The sequence below is a fragment of the Schistocerca cancellata genome, chromosome 12 (assembly GCF_023864275.1).
Source record: "Schistocerca cancellata isolate TAMUIC-IGC-003103 chromosome 12, iqSchCanc2.1, whole genome shotgun sequence".
NCBI lineage: Eukaryota > Metazoa > Arthropoda > Insecta > Orthoptera > Acrididae > Schistocerca > Schistocerca cancellata.
Window position 1 is genome coordinate 119,997,158 of NC_064637.1, and position 22,011 is coordinate 120,019,168.

The 22,011-nt window shown below is 46.9% G+C and overlaps 1 protein-coding gene across 1 annotated transcript in view; it reads left to right on the top strand.

The window, feature by feature from the left end:
• Nucleotides 1-22,011, top strand: part of LOC126109504 (5-hydroxytryptamine receptor 2A) — a 285,596-nt gene that overhangs the window by 219,835 nt on the left and 43,750 nt on the right. The window contains exon 9 of the mRNA XM_049914527.1: nt 9,712-9,837. Coding sequence (XP_049770484.1) covers nt 9,712-9,837 — 126 coding nt within the window. The remainder of the gene's footprint in view (nt 1-9,711; nt 9,838-22,011) is intronic.

The following is a 22,011-nucleotide window of genomic DNA, read 5'->3' on the forward strand; positions in this document are numbered from 1 at the left end:
CTTACATAGAAACTGGCTTTCACATAACTCATATCAAATCTAAAACTGCTTTCAACAACTAAGACTTCTTCCATGGACTGATCTTAAGCAATTCTAACAAATTAAAAGTATTATCAGATTAATAAAAAAATGGCTCTGAGCACTATGGGACTTACCTTCTGTGGTCATCAGTCCGCTAGAACTTAGAACTACTTAAACCTAAGGACATCACACACATCCATGCCCGAAGCAGGATTCGAACCTGCGACCGTAGCGGTCGCGCGGTTCCAAACTGTAGCGCCTAGAACCGCTCGGCCACTCTGGCCGGCCGTTAAAAAGAGCTTGGAATAAAGTATCTGTACAGTAAAGTCTGTTATCAAGTGACGGAAATTGGTCTGACCACTATGGGACTTAACTTTTAAGGTCATCACTCCCCTAGAACTTGGAAATACTTAAACCTAACTAAGCTAAGGACATCACACCCATCCATGCCCGAAGCAGGATTCGAAACTGCGACCGTAGCGGTCGCGCGGTTCCAGACTTTAGCACCTAGAACCTCTCGGCCTCTCCGGCCGACCAAATTAACACAAACTAGGCTTCTATTAGTATTACTTAGAGGTACGAGGTTCACCGAAAAGATGGAATTGTACGACACTAACAACGTAACCATAGACAGCGATCCAGGTCGTTAAACTTCCCTCTTCGACCGTGATACCCCGATCGGAGTTTGCTCGCGTCGACCACTGCCAATTATCTTAAACATAAACAAATCAGCGGCCGACAACATTCTGGCGCATCAGATACACAAAACATATCTGCCCAACCGGTTATAAATAAACCTATAATTATACACGGCACAAAATGAACCCAAGCAGACCTAATCTACGTGACCACTTGCCCAGTAACGGCTCTTAAAATTTGATTAGCCAATTCTCTAGAACAAACAAAGAAAATAATAACATATAAAAAGGAACGCCAGGCACAGACTTACGCACTACTTGGTACCACCTCTAGCTACACATTAAGCACGACTTCGTGTCTATTTGTTGTGCATAGCTAGCACTCCCTTAAATGCCGTCACCATATCATGCGGCCAGACCAAATACAGTGACAAGTAACTGAAACAAACAAGATAGTTTTCACTGCACTCGGGTATACGATCAACATTAACAGAACCCACCAAGGAACAATTCGACGACTCCAGTTCGTTCACTTTGAGTAACACGTAACAGACGCGAAGGAAATCTGTTACTGAAATCTCAAGGAAATCCCAATCACCGTCGGCAGCGGATCTGCATTCCAACAGCAAAACACGCCGCAGCAGCTGGCCACGCTCCTCCGCCTTACCGACTCGGCCGCTCGCCACGCTGCATACATCCACAGTGCCACACGCCACTGTCGCTCACACAGCTGGTACCCGAACTCAAGCCCCAGCAGAGCTTTTTTTTTTGTTTTTTTTTTTTTTTCTTTATTGAATTTCAATTCCCCCCGAAGGGGGCGGGCTGGCAGCAGCTTAGTACGCCGCTCTTCAGCCTACAGATTTTGTGACAAAGATCAGGAGAACAAATAATGATAAAAAAAACAGGCGATAAAATCGGGGACGTAGAGAGTAACAAGGCGAAAAGAAATCGTGGAACTTAAAACAAACAACAGAGGGATGATGATGCTAATAAAAATACATACGGACCAGACAGGGAAAACAATAGACAATTAAAAAAAAACACGGCGACAGTCTGGATTCTGTTCGCAAAAGACAGAAAATTCACACCCAGCGACAGCATGGTTTCTGTTCGCAACACGAGAAAGACAAACAACACTGAATAGTCACTGGAACACTGCACGAAAAAGTTGGCAAATGTGACACCACAGTCGAGAGCAGGTGGGGGGAAACTGGACAGAAGAGGGGAAAACAAAAAAGGGGGGAAAGGAGAGAAAAAACGCAGGGGGGGGGGAACTGGGAAAGGAGCTGATGGAGGATGAGGACCAACAAGAGGGGTGGGGGGCAGACGCGGCAGGGAGGGGGGTAGGCAGAGGAGGGGAATACAAAAGGACTGGGGGGGAGAAGGGAGGTAAAGAGAGGTTTAGGGGAGAGGAAACAGGACGGAAGGGGGCGGAAGAGGGAGCCCAGGGTAAGGACAGAGGAAAGGAGAGGGAGGGAGGATCAGAGTTGATAGGAAGGATAAATGGAGGGAGAGAGGGCATCATCCGGGAGGGGGAGTTGATGGAAGCCACCTTGGGAAACGAGATGGAGGGCCCCGCAGAGCGCGCGCGCCACAGTTAAATAGCCATCCGCCAAAGATGCAAAGAAGCCGAGCAGGCATCGAAAATCGACTCACAACGATCGGGATGACAAACGATGCAGACTGGCACCAGCAGCGCACCAGCTCAACGTGCATTAACCATTGCCGAAGTGGAATGCACGCGTGCTACTAGGTCGTTTACATCCATTGGTGGAGTACTAGAAACATGTTCCTATAAGTGTCCCGACAAGTAAAAAAGTACACTACTGGCCATTAAAATTGCTACACCACGAAGATGACGTGCTACAGACGCGAAATTTAACCGACAGGAAGAAGATACTGTGATACGCAAATGATTAGCTTCTCAGACCATTCACACAAGGTTGGCGCCGGTGGCGACACCTACAACGTGCTGACATGAGGAAACTTTCCAACCGATTTCTCATACACAAACAGCAGTTGACCGGCGTTGCCTGGTCAAACGTTGTGGTGACGCCTCGTGTAAGGAAGAGAAACACGTACCATCACGTTTCTGACTCTGATAAAGATCGGATTGTAGCCTATCGCGATTGCGGTTTCTCGCATCGCGACATTGCTGCTCGCGTTGGTCGAGATCCTATGACTGTTAGCAGAATATGGAATCGGTGGGTTCAGGAGGGTAATATGGAACCCAGTGCTGGATCCCAACGGCCTCGTATCACTAGCAGTCGAGATGACAGGCATCTTATCCGCATGGTTGTAACCGATCGTGCAGCCACGTCTCGATCCCTGAGTCAACAGATGGGGGCGTTTGCAAGACAACAACCATCTGCACGAACAGTTCGACGACTATCAGCTCGGGGACTGTGGCTGCGGTTACCCTTGACGCTGCATCACAGACAGTGGACGTTACATTTCAGATGTGTTACGACCCGCGGCTCTACCCTTCATTCGATCCCTGCGAAACCCTACATTTCAGCAGGATAATGCACGACCGCATGTTGCAGGTCCTGTACGGGCCTTCATGGATACAGAAAATGTTAGAGTGCTGCCCTGGCCAGCACATTCTCCAGATCTCTCACCAATTGAAAACGTCTGGTCAATGGTGGCCGAGCAACGAGCCAGTCACTACTCTTGATGAACTGTGGTATCGTGTTGAAGTAGCATGGGCAGCTGTACCTGTACACGCCATCCAAGCTCTGTTTGACTCAATTGCCAGGCATATCAAGGCCGTTATAACGGCCAGAGGTGGTTGTTTTGGGTACTGATTTCTCAGGGTCTATGCCCCCAAATTGAGTGAAAATGTAATCACATGGCAGGTCTAGTATAATATATGTGTCCAATGAATACCCGTTTATCATCTGTATTTCTTCTAGATGTAGCAATTTTAATGGGCAGTAGTGTAAAAATATGGTGGGTTATGGTCCGGGCCGGCCGGGGTGGCGGAGCGGTTCTAGGCGCTACAGTCTAGAACCACGGGACCGCTACGGTAGCAGGTTGGAAACCTGCCTCGGGCATAGATGTGTGTGATGTCCTTAGGTTAGTTAGGTTTAATTAATTCTAAGTTCTGGGGGACTGATGACCTCAGAAGTTAAGTCCCATAGTCCTCAGAGCCATTTTTGACCCATCTTTCATTTAATCTCTCAGCCAGAAGTCACACGATTAAAGATCAGATCAGATGATCTGGACGGGCAGGCTGTAGGGAAATGAAGGTTGATAATTCTCAGAACCCGACCGCTGTGTCCGAGTGGTTCTAGGCCCTCCAGTCTGGAACCACGCGGCTCCTAGAAAAAATAGTGCCCTACGATAATGAATGCCGTCAACCCTACAGCAATGAGTCACGTTTATAGAAGTAGTACAGGTTGATGTGCGTGCGGATTTTGTGTTCCCCATATTCTGCAATTCTGCGTAGTGACATGTCCCTGGAGAAGGAAACGTGCTTCATCAATCCGGAGAAAATTCATGGTCATTCACTTCCATATGCGAGCGAGAAATTCCAGAGGGGATGTTTGTCTCGCTGGGACATCAGACATGAACATCTCCTGAACATGGTGGGTGAATTTGTATGGATAGCTATGCAGGATTTTCCGTAGTATGTTATGCACTGTGCTCGTAAGCATGTCTAACGTTCGGACATTCCCCCATGCACTGCATGTTCGCACGCCACCGTTCGACCCCTTCTGCAGTGATGTGTACACATCTTCGACAGACGACAGGTTAACTGATTTCCGCCGGCCGCGGTGGTCTAGCGGTTCTAGGCGCTCAGTCCGGAGCCGCGCGACTGCTACGGTCGCAGGTTCGAATCCTGCCTCGGGCATGGATGTGTGTGATGTCCTTAGGTTAGTTAGGTTTAAGTAGTTCTAAGTTCTAGGGGACTGATGACCACAGATGTTAAGTCCCATAGTGCTCAGAGCCATTTGAACCATTTGAACTGATTTCCTCTCTCTGTCACTCTGCGCTTCGAGTTTTACAATCGTTCTGCAGACCCTTAGCACACATCGGACCAATGCCTTATTTCATACCCTTGAGTGACCGGAAGTTCTGCAGGTTTATTGGCACACAGACACCGTTCTTGTTGAAGAGCTTTACCAGCAGCGCACGGTACTTCATTTTAGGCTTCTATGACGCAAACTGAGGAACAGCCCTGTGCCGCGCCTGTGTTGGTGTGCATGTTTTGACAGCTACAGCGCCATGGTTCGTAAAATTTTCGTTAGTTTTTTATTTTTATTTTATATTTTATTTGTACTATGAGTTGACGGTAAATTGAGTTCATAATTCAGAGCTGTTTCAGGGGTAAGAAAAGGCTGCAACCTGTCTCCACTGTTGTTCATATTATTTATGGATCATATGTTGAAAACAATAGAATGACTGGGTGAGATTAAGATATGTGAACACAAAATAAGCAGATTGGATTGAAAGTTTGCAAAGTAATATTTCAGAGCTAGATCAGAAATGTAAGGACTATGGTATGAAGATTAGCATCTCCAAAACGAAAGTAATGTCAGTGGGAAATAGACGTAAACGGATTGAGTACCAAATAGGAGGAACATAGAACAGGTGGAAGGTTTCAAGTACTTAGGATGCATATTCTCACAGGTTGGCAATATAGTGAAAGAACTGGAAGCGAGGTGTAGCAAAGCGAATGTAGTGAGCGCTCAGCTACGACCTACTCTCTTCTACAAGAAGGAAGTCAGTACCAAGACTAAGTTATCTGTGCACCGTTCAATCTTTCGACTAACTTTGTTGTATGGGAGCGAAAGCTGGGTGGATTCAGGTTACCTTATCAATAAGGTTGAGGTTACGGATATGAAAGTAGCTAGGATGATTGCAGGTACTAGTAGATGGGAACAATGGAAAGAGGGTGTCCGCAATGAGGAAATCAAAGAAAAACTGGGAATGAACTCTATAGATGTAGCAGTCAGGGCGAACAGGCTTCGATGGTGGGGTCGTGTTACACGCATTGGAGAAGCAAGGTTACCCAAGAGACTCATGGGCTCAGCAGTAGACGGTAGGAGGAGTGGGGGTAGACCAAGGAGAAGGTACCTGGATTCGATTAAGAATGATTTTGAAGTAATAGGCTTAACATCATAAGAGGCACCAATATTAGCACTGAACAGGGGATCATGGAGGAATTTTATGAGGGGGACTATGCTCCAGACTAATCGCTGAAAGGCAGAATCAGTCTTAAATGATGATGATGATGATGATTTGTACTATGACGCTTCTCCCTGCGTCAATATTCTACTTCCCAAATTTGACATTCTGAGCAATGGTTCTCTTTCCACGGCATTTTGGCACTGAAATTTTAGTTGTGGGTAGCCTGTAGTATAACGCTAAACGTGTCTCTCACATAGGGATCGTCAGAACAATCAAAATTGATTCGTGGAGAGAAAACGAAAACACGTTTTCACAGCATAAATTTTTTTTTCCCGCAGCCGTTTTAACAGAAAACCTGTTGTTTAAAAAGAATACGTATACAGCCTATGTTCATGTAAAAATTTCAAGTATGTCGGTCGTGATCTACTCGGGATTTTCGTCAGATACTTTCCCTATTATATATTACTTGCATAGTACATGGAAATCGACTGCCACGCTTCTTGACATAGCGCAGGGGAATGACGTGGGAGACCCGCACCGCCGTACTAGACAAGGTCCTAATGGAGGTGGTTTGCCGTTGTCTTCCTCCAACCGCAATGGCGATGAATGATGATAATGAAGACGACACAACAACACCCAGTCATCTCGGGGCAGGTGAAAATCCCTGACCCCGCCGGGAATCGCACCCGGGACCCCGTGCTCGTGAAGCGAGAACGCTCCCGCGAGACCATGCGTTGCGGTCTACATAATATATATTTTAATAAAATGTATATCCCATAACTGTCCCAATGCTTAAAAGAGAATCATGTCAAAATTTGAAATAAATCGGTCAAAAACTTTTCGAACGTTTCCCGTTTTACGTGTATATATGCACTATGTGATCAAAAATATCCTGACACCCCCAAAAACATACGTTTTTCATATTAGGTGCATTGCGCTGCCACCTACTGCCAGGTACTCTATATCAGCGACCTCAGTAATCATTATACATTGTTTAAGAGAAGAATGGGGTGCTTTGCGGAAATCAGGGACTTCGAACGTGGTCAGATGATTTGGTGTCACGTGTGTCATACGTCTGTACGCGAGATTTATGACAATGTTATCTCATATCGCTCTTCTAAGCTGTTCCGTCTTTTTTGTTCCTCCTGTGGCCTCACTGCTGTTCTAGGTTGTAAATACAGGGCTATTACAAACGATTGAAGCGATTTCATAAATTCACTGTAGCTCCATTCATTGACATATGGTCACGACACACTACAGATACGTAGAAAAACTCATAAAGTTTTGTTCGGCTGAAGCCGCACTTCAGGTTTCTGCTGTCAGAGCGCTCGAGAGCGCAGTGAGACAAAATAGCGACAGGAGCCGAGAAAGCGTATGTCGTGCTTGAAATGCACTCACATCAGTCAGTCATAACAGTGCAAAGACACTTCAGGACGAAGTTCAACAAAGATCCACCAACTGCTAACTCCATTCGGCGATGTTATGCGCAGTTTAAAGCTTCTGGATGCCTCTGTAAGGGGAAATCAACGGGTCGGCCTGCAGTGAGCGAAGAAACGGTTGAACGCGTGCGGGCAAGTTTCACGCGTAGCCCGCGGAAGTCGACGAATAAAACAAGCAGGGAGCTAAACGTACCACAGCCGACGGTTTGGAAAATCTTACGGAAAAGGCTAAAGCAGAAGCCTTACCGTTTACAATTGCTACAAGCCCTGACACCCGATGACAAAGTCAAACGCTTTGAATTTTCGGCGCGCTTGCAACAGCTCATGGAAGATGATGCGTTCAGTGCGAAACTTGTTTTCAGTGATGAAGCAACATTTTTTATTAATGGTGAAGTGAACAGACACAATGTGCGAATCTGGGCGGTAGAGAATCCTCACGCATTCGTGCAGCAAATTCTCAATTCACCAAAAGTTAACGTGTTTCGTGCAATCTCACGGTTTAAAGTTTACGGCCCCTTTTTCTTCTGCGAAAAAAACGTTACAGGACACGTGTATCTGGACATGCTGGAAAATTGGCTCATGCCACAACTGGAGACCGACAGCGCCGACTTCATCTTTCAACAGGATGGTGCTCCACCGCACTTCCATCATGATGTTCGGCATTTCTTAAACAGGAGATTGGAAAACCGATGGATCGGTCGTGGTGGAGATCATGATCAGCAATTCGAGTCATGGCCTCCACGCTCTCCCGACTTAACCCCATGCGATTTCTTTCTGTGAGGTTATGTGAAAGATTCAGTGTTTAAACCTCCTCTACCAAGAAACGTGCCAGAACTGCGAGCTCGCATCAACGATGCTTTCGAACTCATTGATGAGGACATGCTGCGCCGAGTGTGAGAGGAACTTGATTATCGGCTTGATGTCTGCCGAATCAGTAAAGGGGCACATATCGAACATTTGTGAATGCCTAAAAAAACTTTTTGAGTTTTTGTATGTGTGTGCAAAGCATTGTGAAAATATCTCAAATAATAAAGTTATTGTAGGGCTGTGAAATCGCTTCAATCATTTGTAATAACCCTGTAAATGTTCCTAGGTCCTAGGTCCACGAAAGCGTACAGGCCCACCTCGTCTGTTGACTGACAGAGACTGCCGACAGTTGAAGAAGGGTCGTAATGTGTAATATGCAGACATCTATCCAGACCATCACATAGGAATTCCAAACTCCGTCAGGACCCACTGCGAGTACTATGACAGTTAGGCGGGAGGTGAGAAAACTTGGATTTCATTGTCGAGCGGCTGCTCATAAGCCACGCATCACTCCGCTAAATGACAAACGATGCGTCGCTTGCTGTAAGGAGCGTAAACATTGAACGATTGAACACTGGAATAACGTTGTGTAGAGTGACGAATCACGGTACACAATGTGGCGATCCGATGGCAGGGTGTGAGTATGGCGGGTGGCCGGTGAACATAATCTGCCAGCGTGTGTAGTGCCAACACTAAAATTAGGAGGCGATGGTGTTATGGTGTGGCCGTATTTTTCAGGGTAGGGGCTTGAACACCTTGTTGTTTTGCGTGTCACTATCACAGCACAGGCCTATATTGATGTTTTAAGCACCTTCTTGCTTCCCACTGTTGAAGAGCATTTCGGGGATGACGATTGCATCTTTCAAGACGATCATGCACCTGTTCATAATCCACGGCCTGTGGCGGAGTGGTTACACGACAGTAACATCCCTGTAATGGACTAGCCTGCACAGTCCTGAATCTTTGGGATGTTTTGCAACGCCAACTTCGTGCCAGCCCTCACTGACCGACATCGATACCTCTCCTCAGTGCAGCACTCCGTGAAGAAAGAGCTGCCATTCCCCAAGAAACCTTCCAGCACCTGACTGAAAGTATGCCTGCGAGAGTGGAAGCTGTCATCAAGGCTAAGGGTGGGTCAAGATCATACTGAATTCCTGCGTTATCGATGCAGGGCGCCACGAACTTGTACGTCATTTTCAGCCAGGCGTCCGTATACTTTTGAGCACATACTGTACGTTTATTAGAATACAGTGCAAAAATTTGATATAAATCGGTCAAGAACGTTTCGATATTTTTGGTAAAAACTTTATACAACTACCTGTGTTCATGTAGCAATGTAAATATTGCTACTTTTCTTTAATTGGGAACGCCATACAGCCAGCGCGCCGGCCCCGCTCCCAGTTAGCCAACAGCCAAGCTCCCCCCTGGTAAACACATTCAGAGTGAGATGGGCTCGAGGTAATATTACAGCCGCCAGCTAGTTGAGAACGAGTGCTATGAGGAGGCGGGACTATTCCTTCCAGGTGGAGCCGACGCCGCCCCCGCCGCCGACGCCCGCCGCCCTGACGGCGCCGGCGGCGCTGTCGCTGTTCCCCGCCACCGGAGGCGGCTCGGCGTCGGGCAGCTCCTGCGGGTCGCCGCCGCTGCCGCCCGCGCTGCCGCCCCCGCCGCCCCCACGGGCCCGCCCCCGCAGCCTGCTGGTGGCGGCGGCCCAGTCGCTCTGCTCCGCCACCTACGACATCCTGGTGGGGCTGGACGGCGCAGACCTGCGCTACATGGACGAGAGCTCCATCACGGTACGCCATCACTTGGTAATCCTTGAACCGTAGAGCTGTGTACACAAGCATTGACCTAAACTCATTTGCTCGTAATCTTCCTATTTCAATATGTTAATCAAAAATGCCGAACAGGTACCAACAGATTCAGCGCTCCACACTAAATAATGTGTACAATAGCAAACATAATGTGGTGTGGTTCAAAGGCCTAGCCCAAGTCTTTCTATTGGCGTCCTGCGTGTCCCTAAGGTAGACTACTCCAGTTATCCAACCTCGGAATGGAGATCTAAAGTTTGATGTAAAAATTTAAGTACATGTTGTTTCTGGCGCCACATCGCTGTGAAGCCTGGGCTAAAACGAAGATAAAAGTTTGTGGTCCGACCTAGATTCGATACCACGATCTTTCAGTAGTGGGGCACGAGCTTTATCGCTAGACCACCAACGCCGACATTTACGAAGATAGCTCATTACTGGTTTTTGGGAGTCCGCTTGTAAGTATCAATCTATGTGACTTACAGGGTGTTTCAAAAATGACTGGTATATTTGAAACGGCAATAAAAACTAAACGAGCAGCGATAGAAATACACCGTTTGTTGCAATATGCTTCGGACAACAGTACATTTTCAGGCGGACAAACTTTCGAAATTACAGTAGTTACAATTTTCAACAACAGATGGCGCTGCAAGTGATGTGAAAGATATAGAAGACAACGCAGTCTATGGGTGCGCCATTCTGTACGTCGTCGTTCTGCTGTAAGCGTGTGCTGTTCACAACGTGCAAGTCTGCTGTGGACAACATGGTTTATTCCTTAGAACAGAGGATTTTTCTGGTGTTGGAATTCCACCGCCTAGAACTCAGTGTTGTTGCAACAAGACGAAGTTTTCAACGGAGGTTTAATGTAACCAAAGGACCAAAAAGCGATACAATAAAGGATCTGTTTGAAAAATTTCAACGGACTGGGAACGTGACGGATGAACACGTGCACGGCAACCACAGAGGGCAACGCACAGCTAGTGCAGCAGGTGATCCGACAGCGGCCTCGGGTTTCCGTTCGCCGTGTTGCAGCTGCGGTCCAAATGACGCCAACGTCCACGTATCGTCTCATGCGCCAGAATTTACACCTCTATCCATACAAAATTCAAACGCGGCAACCCCTCAGCGCCGCTACCATTGCTGCACGAGAGACATTCGCTAACGATATAGTGCACAGGATTGATGACGGCGCTATGCATGTGGGCAGCATTTGGTTTACTGACGAAGCTTATTTTTACCTGGGTGGTTTCGTCAATAAACAGAACTGGCGCATATGGGGAACCGAAAAGCCCCATGTTGCAGTCCCATCGTCCCTGCATCCTCAAAAAGTACTGGTCTGGGCCGCCATTTCTTCCAAAGGAATCATTGCCCCATTTTTCAGATCCGAAACGATTACTGCATCACGCTATCTGGACATTCTTCGTGAATTTGTGGCGGTACAAACTGCCTTAGACGACACTGCGAACACCTCGTGGTTTATGCAAGATGGTGCCCGGCCACATCGCACGGCCGACGTCTTTAATTTCTTGAATGAATATTTCGATGATCGTGTGATTGCTTTGGGCTATCCGAAACATACAGGAGGCGGCGTGGCTTGGCCTCCCTATTCGCCAGACATGAACCCCTGTGACTTCTTTCTGTGGGGACACGTGAAAGACCAGGTGTACCGCCAGAATCCAGAAACAATTGAACAGCTGAAGCAGTACATCTCATCTGCATGTGAAGCCATTCCGCCAGAAACGTTGTCAAAGGTTTCGGGTAATTTCATTCAGAGACTACGCCATATTATTGCTACGCATGGTGGATATGTGGAAAATATCGTACTATAGAGTTTCCCAGACCGCAGCGCCATCTGTTGTTGAAAATTGTAACTACTGTAATTTCGAAAGTTTGTCCGCCTGAAAATGTACTGTTGTCCCAAGCATATTGCAACAAACGGTGTATTTCTATCGCTGCTCGTTTAGTTTTTACTGCCGTTTCAAATATACCGGTCATTTTTGAAACACCCTGTATATGGCCGTATCTTTAGAGCGTTTTAACTTAGAAGCTTGAATTACGAGGGTTGCCCAGAAAGTAATGCATCCCAATTTTTGTCTCAGTCGAAAACAATGCTACGAATCCGAAGTCTCCTGAGTGAGCGCGTCAAGTTTCCGTCACTCCCGACAGACAGCGTAGCTGCAGGATAGTTTCAAAATGGCGTCTGTAGGTGATGTACGTTACAAGCAAAGTGCCGTCATTCAATCTATCACTACGGAGAATGAGACAGTGGGGCATATTCAAAAACGCATGTGCAAAGTTTACGGAGCGTCTGCTGTTGACGGAAGTACAATGAATCGCTGGTCACGGAAGGTGAGGTCATCAGAAGGCGTTCGGCGGAGCTCTACGATCCGCAGCGGTCGGGGAGACCATCCACAGCTGTCACACCCGACATGTTTCAGCGAGCTGATGTCGTCATTAGCGAAGACAGACGCATTAGGACTCGGCAGTTGGCGCTGCAGCTGTCAATCAGCAGAGGAAGTTCACACAGTGAAGCACTGGCTCTGCCACCAAGACGAGGATTGGTACGGACAGCGCATACGCGCCCTTGTTTCGCGCTGGAGGAAGGTCATACAACGGGATGGAGATTATGTTTAAAAATAGGGTGTGTTGGGAATTCTCATTATGTGCAATAAAGAATTGTTGAAGGAAAAAATGTGGTGCATTACAGGGTTATTACAAATGATTGAAGCGATTTCACAGCTCTACAATAACTTTATTATTTCAGATATTTTCACAATGCTTTGCACACACATACAAAAACTCAAAAAGTTTTCACAAATGTTCGATATGTGCCCCTTTAGTGATTCGGCAGACATCAAGCCGATAATCAAGTTCCGCCCACACTCGGTGCCGCATGTCCCCATCAATGAGGTCGAAACCATCGTTGATGCGAGCTCGCAGTTCTGGCACGTTTCTTGGTAGAGGAGGTTTAAACACTGAATCTTTCACATAACCCCACAGAAAGAAATCGCATAGGGTTAAGTCGGGAGAGAGTGGAGGCCATGACATGAATTGCTGATCATGATCACCACGACGACCGATCCATCGGTTTTCCAATCTCCTGTTTAAGAAATGCCGAACATCGTGATGGAAGTGCGGTGGAGCACCATCCTGTTAAAAGATGAAGTCGGCGCTGTCGGTCTCCAGTTGTGGCATGAGCCAATTTTCCAGCATGTCCAGATACACGTGTCCTGTAACGTTTTTTCGCAGAAGAAAAAGGGGCCGTAAAATTTAAACCGTGAGATTGCACAAAACACGTTAACCTTTGGTGAATTGCGGATTTGCTGCACGAATGCGTGAGGATTCTCTACCGCCCAGATTCGCACATTGTGTCTGCTCACTTCACCATTAAGAAAAAAATGTTGCTTCATCACTGAAAACAAGTTTCGCACTGAACGCATCCTCTTCCATGAGCTGTTGCAACCGCGCCGCAAATTCAAAGCGTTTGACTTTGTCATCGGGTGTCAGGGCTTGTAGCAATTCTAAACGGTAAGGCTTCTGCTTTAGCCTTTTCCGTAAGATTTTCCAAACCGTCGGCTGAGGTACGTTTAGCTCCCTGCTTGCTTTTTTCGTCGACTTCCGCGGGCTACGCGTGAAACTTGCCCGTACGCGTTCAACCGTTTCTTCGCTCACTGCAGGCCGACCCGTTGATTTCCCCTTACAGAGGCATCCAGAAGCTTTAAACTGCGCATACCATCGCCGAATGGATTTAGCAGTTGGTGGATCTTTGTTGAACTTCGTCCTGAAATGTCGTTTCACTGTTATGACTGACTGATGTGAGTGCATTTCAAGCACGACATACACTTTCTCGGCTCCTGTCGCCAATTTGGCTCACTGCGCTCTCTGGCGGCAGAAACCTGAAGTGCGGCTTCAGCCGAACAAAACTTTAAGAGTTTTTCTACGTATCTGTAGTGTGTCGTGACCATATGTCAATGAATGGAGCTACAGTGAATTTATGAAATCGCTTCAATCATTTGTAATAGCCCTGTACTTTCTGGGCAACCCTCGTGCTTTCAACGCCAAGGGTCCTTACAACTTAGTGCGCCGAGCGAGGTGGAGCAGTGGTTAACACACTGGACTCGCGTTCGGGACGACGACGGTTCAAACCAGCGACCGGCCATCCTGATTTAGGTTTTCCGTCATTTCACTAAATCTCTTCAGCCAAATGCCGGAATGGTTCCTTCGAACGGGCACGGCCGACTTCCTTCCATAATCCGATGGGATCGACGACCTCGCTGTTTAGTCTTCTCCCCCAAACCAACCAACCAACCAACTTCGTACCTGTAAAAATTTCAAATTGGTATCTCCAACCGTTCCTGAGAAAAAGTCTTAATAGACTGTCAGACGGACAGAGGTCGGAAAAGAAATGTCAAAAAGTATATTTATGTGACGCAATTAAAAATTAATAATTTTCGGATTTTTTTTCTCTTTGGCCTGCGCTGTGCAACCCTGCTTCTTGCCAAATTTATAGCTCAACGGGAAGTACCGTACACGTTTTCATCATTGAGTTTCCGAGTATCCAAATTTGTGGCATAAATGGCAGTATCTTTTGATTGCATTGACTTCGAACAGCAAATTTTTTGCATCACCAAATCATCACAGATCTTAATGTGAGACGTAAATTTCAACCTAATAACACTACGCATTAAGAGTCGGACAGAGAGACAGACAGACGGACGACAAAGAAATCCTACAAGGGTTCCGTTTTTACCGACTGAGATACGGAAGCCTAAAAATGAGCAAATATTAAATGTCACATACAATGAAGACCCCAAAGAAACTGATGCACCTGCCTAATATCGTGTAGGGCCCCCGCGAGCACGCAGAAGTGCTACAACACGATGTGGCATGCACTCGACTAATGTCTGAGGTAATGCTGGAGGGAGTTTACACCGTGAATTCTGCAGGGCTTCCCTTAAATCCGTAAGATTACGTGGGGATACAGATCTCTTCTGAACAGCACGTTGCAATGCATCCCAGATATGATCAATAATGTTCATGCCTGGGGAGTTCGGTGGCCAACGAAAGTTTTTAATCTCAGGAGAGTGTTCCTGAAGCCATTCTTTAGCAATTCTGGACATGTGGGGTGTCGCATTGTCCTGCTCTAATTGCCCAAGTGACGGCATGCACGATGGACATGAATATATGCAGGTGAGGAGATAGGATGCTTAGGTACGTGTCACCTGTCAGAGTCGTATGTAGACTATCAGGGGTCCCCTGTCACTCCAACTGCACAGGCCCCACACCATTACAGAGCCTCCACTAGCTTGACACCAGCTGACATGCAGGGTCCATCCATTCACAAGGTTTTCTCCATACCCGTGCACGTCCATCCGCTCGATTCAATTTGAAACGAGACTCGTCCGACCAGGCAACATATTTCCAGTTAAAATTGAAACAAATGAGCCCTCCGTCACAATTTTTTAGTCTTACTAACCAGGTTTCAATACTGTGGCTGTACAAGTATGAGCAGCCCTTACAGACTCGCCTTCACACATTCCTTTTAAAAATGTTTTGCGACTAAAGCCCTTCTGGTCTGTTATTTATTTTATACGTGACATGTAAGTACTGTCTCTGTCTTGTATTGTTAGTCAGTACTTACACTTTTCTATAAAAAAAATTTGTTTCTTCACACAAATTTGTAATTATTGACCACTTTAAATGTCTAAATTCTGATGAAGGCACTTTTAGAAGTATTGAAACCTGGTTAATAAGAGGGCTCAATTTAATCCATTAAATATCGGGCATGCAGCCGCGCAAATAAAATTTCTTCTACTGATATTTCGGCCGCGTATCGTCCGGCCATCTTCAGAGCGAGTCACAAGACTGACGACAAGGTTTTTTTTTCCTTATTGTTATTTTGAAACCTGTATTACAGGCAGGCCTGCAGCAGCATACGACGCCGCTCTTTGGCCGCAGAGAAACACAAATATACAAATGAAGGCATTTAGAGAAAAAAACACGGTGGACATATAAACGGAGACAAACATTTTTTAAAATACAAGGTGCCGTTCACGGGTGTAGAGTCCAAGATAAAATTGTTCAGACACTTGGACACAGACAGAGACGAAAATCGCCACACGTGAACGTAAGTGCACAAAACGAATAACACTGAATCACTTAAGCACAAAACGACGGCACACAGAACACGAGGCGTTGATCTCCGGCGCGCGAATGTTCACTAACCGTGTACGAGTCCGGGGACCTGCCAAGAGAGGAGAAGGGGGGGGGAGAGGGAGAGGGGAGAGCAGATGCCATGGGCAGGGGAAATAGGGGGAAGGGAGGAAGGGGGAGGGGTAGCCCGGGGGAAGAGGGAAGGAGGGACGGGATGGGGGAAAAGGAAAGAGAAGGGAGGGAGGGGGCCTAAAGGAAAGGACACAAGAAGTGGGGGGGAGGACGAATTATCGCCGGAGATGACGACAAGGTGTCAAGCGCGGCCTTTTATGCTCCACCGCGGCGGTATTGCGCATGCGGGTCACAGATGCTGGTCGGCGGCAGAGACATACGCTTACACATGCGCCACCTGTGGCGAAGGCGTACAGACATTCGATTTTCTTATCGATGTTTGATCGGCAGTGGTGACACGATGACTACTTCTCTGCAATTTAATTACTCCAAGCGCCGGATTCCATGCTTTGTCCAAATTAAAACCATTATCTCTGTTTATTAAATTGTTGGCTAATCGAATTTTTATAGCTTCCTTGAATATAGATTCCCAAAAAGAAGAAATGGATGTTAAAATCTTCACCTCACTGTAATTCATGGAATGCCCTGCATCAATACAATGTTCAGCCACAGCTGACTTGTCTGGCTGTAATAAGCGTGTGTATCTTCGGTGCTCCACACACCTCTCATGAACGGTGCGTGTTGTTTGGCCTATGTATGACTGCTCACAATTTCCACAAGGAATCTGGTACACACCCGCCTTACGAAGCAGTAAATCGTCCTTCACAGAGCCGAGTAAAGCCGTAATCTTCGTGGGGGGCCGGAAAAGCACCTTAACACAGTGTTTCTCAAGAATACGGCCTATCTTTGAAGAAAGAGCACCCACATAGGGCAAAAACGCACTATATCTGAAGAAATTACTGTCTTCTTCCCCATCACATACCTGCTTTTTAGGTTTTGCATCGGAAGCTCTACGAATTTGTTGCGGAGAATATCCATTCGCTTTAAAAATGAACTTGAGGTACATTAGCTCTCCTTGCAAAAGTCTTTATCAGATATACAGTGCGCCCGATGCACTAAGGTCTTAAGGACACCCATGGTCTGTGAAGGGTGATGGCAGCTACTGGCATGAAGATATAGATTTGTGTGCGTTGGTTTCCGATATACGGCATGTCCCAATGTGCCATCACTTTTACGGCGAACGACAACATCCAAAAAGGGGAGGCAGCCGTCTTTTTCTATTTCCATAGTAAATTTAATGCTAGCATGGATGGAATTCATTGCTCAAGAAATCGATATAATTCATCCATACCATGGGGCCATACGACGAATGTGTCGTCCACGTAGAGACCGTAGGTTTAAAACATGCTGAGTCCAGTGCCTTGTCCTCGAAGTCTTCCATGAATAAATTAGCTTCCATAGGGGAGAGGGGGCTTCCCATGGCAACACCGTCAATTTGCTCATAACATTCACCATTAAACTGAAAATAAGATGATAAAAGCACATGTTCAAATAAGGCCGTAATGTTCTTATCAAAATGTTGGCTGATAAGACATAAAGAGTCCTTTAAAGGTACCTTGGTGTACAATGACACCACGTCAAAACTAACAAGCACATCCATACTATTTAGCCTGACATTGCTAAGTCTCTGAATAAAATCCATAGAATTACGAATGTGGTGACTACATTTTCCTACCAATGGTTTTAATAAGGAAGCTAAATATTTGGCAGAAAAATATGTTGGTGAACCAATAGTGCTCGTTATAGGTCTCATAGACAAGTCCTCTAGACGCTCATCCTTACCCATCTCGTGAACTTTAGGAAGACCATAAAATCTCGGTGGTACTGCACCTCGTACTTTTAAACTCTTTATGACTTCCTTCGGTAGTGATGAAGCGTTCAGCAAGGCAGCAGTCCTTATTGTCACCTTGTTAGTAGGATCTTTGTTGATCTTCCGGTATGCACCAGAACTAAGTAGACCACATATCTTTTCCCTGTAGACTTCCTGAGGCAAAAAGACGATAGCATTACCTTAATCAGCACGCAGGACGACCGTATCAGTATCCTCACGCAGCTTTCGTAGCGCACGTCTTTCTTCCTTGGAAACATTGCTTCTTTGTGGACTATGCTTCGTGATTGCTTGACAGGTTTCTCGTCTAATTTCTTCCGCAGAATCCTCTGATAGTGGTCGGATAGCTTCTTCAATGGCACTGATGAAAGATGATATCGGTAACGTCTTTGGAGTAGGGGCAAAATTTAGCCCTTTACTTAAGACAGACAACGTAGCTTCGTCCAATTCCTTACCCATCAAATTTATGACAAGGCGTCGAATAACAGAGTCCACCTGAGAAGGCTGGTCCAATCGGCTGTACTTGGTAATCTGTCTTTTTGTGGCCACTTTGCGAAACCAGTCAGACTTAGCCCATGTAGAGCTTTCGATGCAAAACCTAAATAGCAGGTATGTGATGGGGAAGAAGATAGTAATTTCTTCAGATCTAGTGCGTTTTGGCTCTATGTGGGTGCTCTTTCTTCAAAGATAGGCCTTATTATTGAGAAACACTGTGTTAAGGTGATTATCCGCCGCCCCCCCTCCCCCCCCCCACACCTACGAAGATTACGGCTTTACTCGGCTCTGTGAAGGACGATTTACTGCTTCGTAAGGCGGGTGTGTACCAGATTCCTTGCGGAAATTGTGAGCAGTCATACATAGGCCAAACAACACGCACCGTTCATGAGAGGTGTGTGGAGCACCGAAGATACACACGCTTATTACAACCAGACAAGTCAGCTGTGGCTGAACATTGTATTGGTACGGGTCATTCCATGAATTACAGTTATGTGAAGATTTCCACCTCTTCTTTTTGGGAATCTATATTCAAGGAAGCTATAGAAATTCGATTAGCCAACAATTTAATAAACAGAGATAATGGTTTTAATTTGGACAAAGCATGGAATCCGGCTCTTGGAGTAATTAAATTGCAGAGAAGTCGTCATCGTGTCACCACCGCCGATCAAACATCGACAAGCAAATCGAATGTCTGTACGCCTTCGCCACAGGCGGCGCATGTGTAAGCGTATGTCTCTGCCGCCGACCAGCATCTGTGACCCGCATGCGCAGTACCGCCGCGGTGGAGACATATAAGGCCGCGCTTGGCACCTTGTCGTCTCACCATTGACCGTCACCTCACCTGGATCCCTCATCTCCGCTCCATCCAATCCAAAGCCCACAACCACCTCCGACTCCTCAAACTCCTCTCTGGCCGGACATGGGGGTTGCACCCCTCCACACCTACAAACCCTTAATCCGTCCCATCCTCTGTTATGCCAGTCCTGCCTGGATATCTGCCCCCCCCCCCCCCCCCGAATTCTATAAGTCCCTCCAGATCCATGAGCGTCATTCACTCCGCCTCGCCTTCCATATACGCCTCCCGTCCCCCACGCGGATCCTCTATGATCTCATTCCTTTCCCCCATCTGCTCCTATTCCTCGAACATATCCGCATCCTCTACACCTCCCGCCGTCTTGAACCCCCTCACCCCCTGGTTGCTCATCTCCTCTCCCATCCCCGCCCCCTGCCACGTCTTCACCATTGTGTCCCCCCTACCCTCCATCTCTACACCCTACATCTCCTTTCCCAAGGTGGCTTCCACCAGCTCCCCCTCCCGGATGATGCCCTCTCTCCCTCCATTTATCCTTCCTATCAACTCTGATCCTCACCCCCCCTCCTTTCCTCCGTCCTTTCTCTGGGCTCCCTCTTCCTCCCCCCTGCCATCCTGTGTTTTCTCCTCGCCTCTCATCTCCTTTCTCCCCCCCCCCCCCGAGTCATTTTGTACTCCCCTCCTCTGCCTTCCCCAATCCCTGGCACGTCTGCTCAGCACCCCCCACCCCTCTTATGGATCCTCCTCTTCCATTGGCTCCTTTCTCCCCCTCCCCCTTCACTTTTCCTCTCCTTCCCACCCCCCCTTTTTCCCGTCATCTGACCAGTTTCCCCCCACCTGCTCTCGGGTGTGGTATGTCGTATTTGTGCCAACTTTTAGCGCAGTGTTTACGTGAGTGTTCAGTGTTGTGCGTCCTTCCACAAGTGTTGCGAACAGAAATCATGCTGTCGCTGGGTGTGTTTTTTATATCTCTTGCGAACAGAACCCAGACTGTCGCCGTGTTTTTAATTGTCTGTCTATTATTTTTCTGCTTCCTGTGTATTTTATTAGCTTCATCGACCCTGTGTTTCATGTTTTACGCTCCAGAATTTTCTGCTATTTTTACCTTTTATTATTTTCATCTTTTTAAAACTAATTCTGTAGGCTGAAGAGCGGCGTAATAAGCTGCTGCCAGCCCGCCCCCTATAGGGGGAATCGAAACTCAATAGAGGGAAAAAAAACTTGTCGGCAGTCTTGTGACTCGCTCTGAAGACGGCCGGACGATACGCGGCCGAAATATCAGTAGAAGAAATTTTATTTGCGCGGCTGCATGCCCGAAATTTAATTGATTATTCATTACGCCGCGAGAAGTTGAAAATGCACAAGAGGGCTCATTTGTTTCAATTTTAATTTATAAGCGGTCACTGAACCAAGCAGCCATGTTCAAAACTTTGCGATATTTCCTGTCATCAACAGTCCAATGTCGGTGCTGACGGGCCCAGGCGAGACGAAAACTTTGTGTTGTGCAGTCATCAAGCCCATATCGATGATTTTTAATTGAATGGTTCGCACGCTGACACTTGTTGATGGTCCAGCACTGAAATCTGCAGCAATCTGCGGAAGGGTTCCACGGTGAACGATTCTATTCAGTCGTCGTTGGTCCCCTTCTTGCAGGACCTTTTTCCGGCCGCAGCAGTATCGGAGATTTGATATTTTACCGGATTCCTGATATTGACGGTACACTCGTGAAATGGTCCTACAGGAAAATCCCCACTTCGTCGCTATCTCGGTAACGCTGTGTCCCATCTCTGGTAAGCCTACTATAACACCACGTTCAAACTCACTTAAATCTTGATAATCTGCCATTGTAGCACCAGTAACCGATCTAACAACTGCACCAGATACTTGTCTTGCTGACCGCTGCGGCCGAGCGGTTCTAGGCGCTACAGTCTGGAACCGCGCGACCGCTACGATCGCAGGTTCGAATCCTGCCTCGGGCGTGGAAGTGTGTGATGTCCTTAGGTTAGTTAGGTCTAAGTAGTTCTAAGTTCTAGGGGACTGATGACCTCAGCAGTTAAGTCCCATAGTGCTCAGAGCCATTTCAACCATTTGAACTTGTTGTATAACATAAGCGTTGCCGTTTCTTTGGTGTTCCAGCGTATGTTACAAGTAAGGTAAGTATTAAGAAGTAACAAATCAAAACATCATGCCTGATGTTGAAGTTTGAATAGCGGAAACACCGTAAGTGATAAACATATTTTCGTTTCATTTTTGCTCTCTCTTGGCAGTTATGGTATTTTCACTGTGGCTGAAGGTTATCAAGCTAATTATTTTTGCTTGTATCTACTGCTCTGTGAATAGCGACAGCTAAGTCGTAACCGTCCGCAGAACAGTACATTACAGGGTAACTGCAGGACATGACGGCAAAGTACGAGGGCAGGTCAATAAGTAATGCAACACATTTTTTTTCTCGGCCAATTTTGGTTGAAAAAACCGGAAATTTCTTGTGGAATATTTTCAAACATTCCCGCTTCGTCTCGTATAGTTTCATTGACTTCCGACAGGTGGCAGCGCTGTACGGAGCTGTTAAAATGGCGTCTGTAACGGATGTGCGTTGCAAACAACGGGCAGTGATCGAGTTTCTTTTGGCGGAAAACCAGGGCATCTCAGATATTCATAGGCGCTTGCAGAATGTCTACGGTGATCTGGCAGTGGACAAAAGCACGGTGAGTCGTTGGGCAAAGCGTGTGTCATCATCGCCGCAAGGTCAAGCAAGACTGTCTGATCTCCCGCGTGCGGGCCGGCCGTGCACAGCTGTGAC